We start from the raw sequence: 7,952 nt of genomic DNA on the forward strand, positions 1-7,952 counted from the left end.
TATATATATATATATATATATATTTATAAAAGTAGACATTAAAAGGTGTAAAGAAAAAAGTGTTGAGAAAAACTAAAAAGAACAAATAAAAGAGAAAAGAAAAAATAAAAAATAAAAAAATATAAAAGAATAAAGTAAAAAAAAGAAGTTGAGAGGAAAAAGTAAGGATTGAGAAAATTAAAAATAAAAAAGAGAAAAATAAAATAAAAATCAAAGTAAAATTAAAAAGAGAAAAATATAAAAGTTGAAATATATAAACATAGAGTTGTTATCCATTATGAGGATATTTATGTAATTTATTTCATTAATCAGAGATAATTTTATTCAAAAAAATACTAGTTAATAGCTAAGACTATTTTATTTTAAAAAATCTTTTTTATTTGAGGCTAAAATTTAAAAAATACCTAATTTGCATCTAGTTTTGAGATTGACCCTTATAACTCTAATACGGAGTATAATATAATGCCAAATTACCATATTTAAATGATTTGAGAAAGCAAAATAATTAAACCCCCCTCCGCCCCCACGCCCCCGGTCTTTCCATCTCTGCACTTTCTCTTTCAAGGAAATAAAACAAAAACACACTAGTACCATTCTATTCTATTCCTTCTCCATACCGATCCATCTGCACCGCACCCCCCGCCCCCACCCACCAACACACCAACACAAACACGTAGACTATGTAATACGCTATGACCCGTCACCTTTTCGTCTCTTTCCCTGAAAACCCTAGAAATCTCAGGTTTTTAAGGGATAAAAGGGGATTTTTATTCGGTGGAATTCTCACCTATTCTTCTTCTGTGTATTTATAATTGATGGGATTGCCAATTTTCTAGAAAAAATTGACTTTTTTTCTTATGGAGAGATCCAATAGTAGAGATTTCAAAGACTTGACCAGCTCTTCTAGCTCCATCTCAGGTAGTTCACTGTTCATTTTTGAACCTGCTGATCATTTTTTGATGCGTCCAAACAAAGTGTAGTAGGTGAGGATTTATATAGCGGACATGAACTATTTTGGGATTGAGGTGTAAGAATTTTACTTTCGCTTCTTTCGGGGTAAAATTTGCTTTGAGTCCTTGTTTTTCTATACTTAATAAGTCTTCGGATCAAATGGATGACAGGCCGTAATAGATAGATTGGGAGAGGATTTATGTGGCAGACCCAACTAGTTTACGAATGAGGTGTAATGATTTGTAGGTTCTTTTTTATTTGGGGGGGGGGGGGGTAGTGTTGGGGATGGAGGTCAGGAGGTCTAAGTGTGTTTTCATTCATCGGAATGAGATACCCCGTTGGCTTTCTATGAAGAATCCTATCTTTCTAGCCCTAAGTGAGCCATAGATTGTGAGTGAGCTTTTGAGGAATAAGTCTCCAAAGTGGGATCGGAGATTAACTCAAGTCTCCGACGAAGAAGGCTTTGGCATGCTTCGACTTAGTCCCATGATCAGCTAATTCGTCTCTTTTTTCTGGTATTCCACAAAGGAGGTGGATAGGGTCAGCGGAAGAAGTGACGAGGGCTGAAGAAAGGGTTTTTAATTGTTGGCATTGATTTGTGGATAGTACTTGTGTTGCCCTTCTTCAATACCTTACATTCTAATTTCTTGATTTTCTATGTTTAACCTGTCGTTATTAGTATGGGAAAAGAAATTCAAGTTTTCTATTTTTTTAAAACCGTGTAAGGTATGTGGTAGAGTTGACTGCTTATTTGGGCTCTGATGCAGATGGTGCCCTCTTTGATGCATCACAATATGCATTTTTTGGGCAAGATATAGCGGAGGAAGTTGAATTGGGTGGTTTAGAGGATGACCAAGACAATAGTGATCTGGCTGTTGGAGGTGGGTTAGGTGACGGCGAGATACATGAGTATCATTTATTTGAGAAAGATGAGGTACAATCTGCTTTCACTTCCCTTGTACTTTGCATGAAATATTTGCCTCTAAGGCTTGGTATTTGAATCAAGGGTGTAATCAACATGTTCTCCTGTTGCGCCTGAAAGTATGAGGAACTATTTAACTTACAAAATCTATGATATCATCTAATACCCATATATTGAGATTATTTTCAAGCTGTAGGCCATGAAATTTGGGAGATTTGTTAATAGTTATTGACTTATTGTGCACTAGACAAATGATTAGGTTTTGCTAAGCGTTTTACTATTGCTCTTTGTTTTTAGTTCACGTGTTTGTAGTCAGCTTTCAGTTTCATTCTTGTACAAAAATGAGCTACTGTAGTTGTTTTGGTAATGGAGTCACCAAATAGAAGGAAGTTTTATAGTTCTGCTGCACCCTGATCCCGTCTTTTGTTGCTTTCTCATCTTAGTACCCTTAAACGCCTCCACTTTCTAATCTTAAAAGTTATCTCCACCTTACTCTACAATGATGAGCCTGCCCCGTCTCTGCAGCTCACCATAAGTCTAAGTGGCTACTGGGGCTTTGATGATGGTATTAACCAGGAAATGATCTAATTTTGCAAAGCGTGATCCCTTATTCTGTGTTTTTTCTTCAAAATGCTATAGCCGTCATGAGAGTCTAGGGCCCTAGGGACGACTAATCAAAAAGATACGGAAGCATCTTCACTTATTTGTGCCTTTGTTAAGTACATCCTTGAATAAAATGTTGAAATTTGTGGATTTTGCTAATCTAGAAGCAATCGTACGATGGAGTAAGAAATTAAATCATCCGCCAATCTTATCTTTCATCTGTTTATTGTGGCGGGAATAACCTTTTAAAATATTTTCCCCAAAACTTAAGGTGTTTTTCATGCCTTTATTGAGGTAAAGGAAATATGGGTTCAATTGTGCCAACTGCAGTCATTAAGTGATTTACGAGTAATTGCAGCTCAGGTTTGTTTTGGCGCTAGGTACTTGTATTGGTTGAGACATAGATTAGTAGAAAGATTTTGAAGTGTGTGTAATGTATTAGTGATTGCAACTTAAGGTTGATGTGGCATTAGGTACTGTCTTTGTTGAGGCATGATTAGCAGTAGCAAAATTTTGAAGAGTTTTAAGATAACTGAAGCTTTGTGCTTGGTTCTGGCAAATTGTAGCAGAAATATTTTAAGGGCGGCAGAAGGAGATGGGTCATTTGGTTCATGTTTAACTCATTGGTTGACTTGATTGTGTCATTTCTTTTATTAATTAAAACTTGAATTTGTTGAGCCTAATAGAACAAGTTTCTTTGAGGTTGGACTTTACCTACACTTTCAGTAAAACTGTTTCTTATTTCAAAAACAAAGGAAGCTATTCTTTCAAAATAAGAATTGCCCTTTCATTAATTTCTTTTGTTAATTCTGCGAACTTTCTACTTTCATTGTTTTTCTTTCATCTGTATTTCATCGTAGCTTTTTAGTCATGCATTTTGTCCTTTGCTAACATGTTCTGGAACAGGATTTTTCTTGAGTCGAGGGTCTGTTGGAGAAAACCTCTCTACCCTACAAAGGTAGGGGTAAGGTTTGCGTACACCCCACACTCCCCAGACCCCATTTTGGAATTACACTAGGTATGTTGTTTGTTAATTCTGCGAACTACTCAATTGTCATGACTTAAGAATTTCTGAATCTCAGCACCACCAAACAGACATTAGAAGTTGGCAGGAAGATCTTAGAAATATCATCTCTTCTTTAATAAATAGCTTTTTATATTGCTTAGATTGGCTTTGCCCCTCCCTCCCTCCCCCCTCCCCCCTCCCCTTCCCCCCTTGCTCTTTCCCTCTCTCTCTCGCTCTCTTTTCTAAAATATGTGCTCCACTCTGTTATTCTGAATAAGTGGTTTGTCAGTTGGTGCTGGTAACCCTTAAAGTTAGTTGCATTTATTCTACAAGTAATCTCCAGGCATCTTTATGATGATTTGTGTTGTAAGTATGCTATATTTGCTGATTACCTCGATAAGTTGCAGGCTTTGACAATTTTTTTCTTAGTGCCTCTAATTCTGTGCTTTATTTCCAGGGATCAGTCTTGGGCTCTTTATCAGACATAGATGATCTAGCAACGACATTTTCAAAGGTAAGCTATGCAGCAGCTTTTTTAAGTGGCAATATTGATTTGATCTAAGTTGTTTGGACTCTCCAAAAATGTTGCCGCACCTGTGTTGGGTCCTCCAAAAATGCACTGCTTTTGAAGGATCCGACATGCATCCGATGACATTTTTTGAAGAGTCGAAGCAAAGTAGGATTTGATTACCTGATGTTGTGAGCTGTTTGCCTTGGACTTATTTCACCATTTCCTTATCATGTGCCTTCCTAGTAGGCATGAGTCTTTTCTTCTCTTTCCTGACTTTTTCCGCGGTACAAAGTATGTCTTACTGTAATTGATTCCTAGCATATAAGATGCCGTAGAACTTATTTTGTACGATTATAATGTAAAAACTTCGAAAATACTAAAGAGTGGTTAACTTTTTATATCTTTTCTATGGAGCAGCAAATATCTGTACTGGATTGATCTGAATAGTGAATACTTTTCTTTCCTTTTCTCCAGCTGAACAGAAATGTCACCGGACCTAGGCATCCTGGTGTTATTGGTGACCGTGGATCAGGCTCTTTTTCAAGAGAAAGTACGTGTCATCTTTAATCCTTCTCTAATGTTGGTATCTGAATATCTGATAAATCTCCTGGACTAGTTTTTCTGTGTTGCCTGAAATATAGTTTTACTTGTTAACTTGCCTGAGGTTATTCAAGATAAAAATGACGCCCCTTCATTGTTCTACCGTCCATGCATATTTGTGCCAGCAGTCCCAGATATTTGTGATATCATGTGTAGGCACTTCAAACTCAGACGGTTGTCGCAATAGTCCTAGATCTTTTGATCTTTCAGATGTCATATAAGGGAACTTGATTTCAGAAACAAGTTGTAGTTTTGTAGATAATCATTAGAAGTCTGTTTCGTCTTCGTGCTTGGTTATTACAGTCAGCAATAGTTCTCCCATTTGGAGACTGAATATGTATATGTGCATGGTAGATGTCTTACTCGGTAGTGCTCCCTTTGGGAGACTGATGGTAGATGTCTTAATCGGTTTTGCCCTTGTTTTTCTTGGTTTCTGAAAATCAGCAATCCTTTATCCTTGCTACTACCATTAGAAATGATTTGAGACTGGTACAAATACTGCAAGATTACTTCACCGTTTCTGGATGATTTATGAGGGAAATCTATCCTGGCATGTGGCCTAGGGCTGCTAACTTGGGAGCTTGAAAAACTTCATGAAATGATTTATCATCTTCAATTATATGTATATTCCCTAGTATTGTCATTATAAGTTTAGGAGAACCCTCAACCCGTCCCAAAAAAATAAAAATATATAAAAAAATATACAACCACCTAAAACTCAGAGAAATAAAAAGAAAAAGGTGGCTTTCTTAGATGGTGACATGTAGAGTATTAAAAACATAGGTTTTAGCCATACATATTTTGTTTGTTTGTTAAAATGAAATCAACTTATCAAAACTTAATCTTCACTGCCTCTTAACTTTTTTCATGTTGTTTTTCTGTTTTTAGTTTTTTTTCCTTTCCGCATCTCCTTCACTTGCTGGATCTGCGCCAATATTGCTTTGACAAGCATGTTTTCTTGTGGCACACTTTTCAGCCCCTCTTGCACTTCATGCCTCCTTTTAGGCACCGAGTTTGTTACTCACTTATGTGATATTCTTTATCTATGAGATGTACAAATTTCGCTCTCTCTCTCCCTACCCTCTCTCTCTCTCTCGCCTCGCCCCGGTCCACGGCCTTCGGCGCCGTCGCCGACCGTCGGCGCCGACCCGACCTGACCTCCGGCCCCGACCACCGGTCCCCGGCGTCGACCGCCGTCGCCGTTCGAACGGCTCTCTCTCTCTCTCTCCCCCTACCCTCTCTCTCTCGCCCTGGCCACGTCGCCGTCGCCGACCTGACCCGACCTCCGGTCACCGGCGCCGACCCCCGTCGCCGACCTCCGGTTCCAAGCCCCCCCCCCCCCCCCCCCCCCCCCTCCCCCCCCCCCCCCCCCCCCCCCGGCGCCGGTACAACAGCCGAAGCTCGGTCTTCAGCCGCAGCTCCGTCTGCACCCGCCGCTCGGTCGCCAGCAGCCGCAGCTCCATCTCAGCAGCGAAATCCCCCGGCAGCAGGTCGACGCTGGGCTTGGTTGCCGGCTTGCTCTACAAGCGTAATCCGGTGACTTCTAACCTTTGTTATTTCATTCTTCATTCTGCATTCTTTCATTCTTCGTATTATGCTAGTAGTAGCCCTGTACCTTGACTTGCGTGGGATTTGTGGATATTGTCTGTTGTCTGTTGTTGCTGTGGTCGTTTCTTGCACTGCGTTGGATTGGGTTATCGGCTCGGGAATCTGTATTTGGGACTGTGGGTGTTGAGTCCAGTGGTGTTTGCCCCTAATTGAGTATAGTTTTGTTTCTGGAGTATTTCTTTGAATTTGTGTGAGCCTTGTATTACTTGCTGCTGCTTTGCTATTACCATCGTTTATATCTTTATATTATCTTTATATTCTCTTATACTTTCGTGTAGTTGTGGCTGTGGGCGGTAATGGGTGGATAGGGTTATGTCCGAGGGCGTGCGGATAGTGACGGTAGGCTGAGGGTTGGGTCTTGGAATATAGGGACCCTTCAGGGTAAGTCCATAGAGCTTGTGAAGACTCTTAGGAAGAGGAGGATCAACATTGCTTGTGTTCAAGAGACCAAGTGGGTAGGGTCTAAGGCTAGGGATGTGGATGGTTACAAGCTGTGGTACTCTGGGAGCGAGAGGCGTAGGAATGGAGTTGGCATCTTAGTAGATGAAGAGCTTAGAGGTCAGGTAGTAGAGGTGAAGAGGATCAACGATAGGTTGATGACTATTAAGTTGGTCATTCGGGGGTTTACCCTGAACGTGTGTAGTGCCTATGCGCCGCAAGTGGGATCGGAGGGGGAGGAGAAGATGCGGTTTTGGGAGGCTTTGGAGGAGCTGGTGAGAGGCGTGCCTAGCTCGGAGAAGATTGTTGTAGCAGGAGATTTCAACGGGCACATCGGGGCGCTATCGGGAGGCTTTGGTGATGTGCATGGTGGTTTTGGTTTTGGGGAGAGAAATGAAGAGGGGGCTACTCTATTGGAGTTTGCGAGGTCCTTTGGGCTGGTGGTGGTGAACTCGGGCTTCCCGAAGAAGGATGAGCACCTGATCACCTTTCGAAGCGCGATAGCCAGGACCCAGATTGACTTTTTGTTGCTTAGGAAAGGGGATAGGGCGTTGTGTAAGGACTGTACGGTCATCCTGAGTGAGAATCTTTCGACCCAGCATAGGCTCTTGGTTATGGATTTGGGTATAAAGAAGAATAGAAAGAAGAGGAGTAGGGAGTGTAGAACTAGAATTAAGTGGGGCGGCCTGACGCCAGCGAATGCGTGGGAGATAGGGGAGAAGTTGGCGGGAATGGGGGTGTGGGAGTGTAGGGGAGACGTGGATAGTATTTGGGATAGGGCGGCTAGGTGCATCAGGGAGAATGCAAGTGAGGTGTTGGGTGTTTCTAGTGGCCGGGCCGGGCACCATCGGGGGGATTGGTGGTGGAATGAAGAGGTGGAGAAGAAAGTGGGGACCAAGAAAGGGGCGTATGCCAAGTTGGTGGAGAGTAAGGACGAAGAGGAGAAGCGGGTAAACAGAAAAGAGTACAAGCTAGCGAGGAAGGAGGCTAAGTCAGCAGTCACGGCAGCTAAGATAGCCGCTTTTGAGAGCTTGTATGCAGGGTTACAGGGGAAAGGAGGGGAGAAAAAGTTGTTTAGACTCGCTAAGGCTAGGGAGAGGAAGGGTCGTGACCTCGATCAGGTGAGGTGCATTAAGGGGGAGGACGGTAGAGTGTTGGTGGAGGACGGCCACATTAAGAATAGATGGCAGTCGTACTTTCATAGGCTCTTGAATGACGAAGGGGATAGAGCTATTGTGTTAGGGGAACTGGAGCACTCAGAGGAGTGTCGGGATTTTAGCTATTGTAGACGTTTTAAGGTAGAAGAGGTTAGA

At 41.6% G+C, this 7,952-nt stretch overlaps 1 protein-coding gene across 1 annotated transcript in view; it reads left to right on the plus strand.

Moving 5' to 3' along the window:
- The first annotated feature begins 485 nt into the window (after window positions 1-485).
- The window catches only part of LOC107852802 (protein PAT1 homolog 1), a 15,497-nt gene continuing 8,030 nt past the window's right edge, over window positions 486-7,952 (plus strand). Inside the window, exons 1-4 of the mRNA XM_016697844.2 lie at window positions 486-918; window positions 1,719-1,885; window positions 3,940-3,996; window positions 4,468-4,543. Coding sequence (XP_016553330.1) covers window positions 858-918; window positions 1,719-1,885; window positions 3,940-3,996; window positions 4,468-4,543 — 361 coding nt within the window. The 5' untranslated portion in view covers window positions 486-857. The remainder of the gene's footprint in view (window positions 919-1,718; window positions 1,886-3,939; window positions 3,997-4,467; window positions 4,544-7,952) is intronic.

The sequence above is a fragment of the Capsicum annuum genome, chromosome 5, assembly GCF_002878395.1.
Source record: "Capsicum annuum cultivar UCD-10X-F1 chromosome 5, UCD10Xv1.1, whole genome shotgun sequence".
Taxonomy (NCBI): domain Eukaryota; kingdom Viridiplantae; phylum Streptophyta; class Magnoliopsida; order Solanales; family Solanaceae; genus Capsicum; species Capsicum annuum.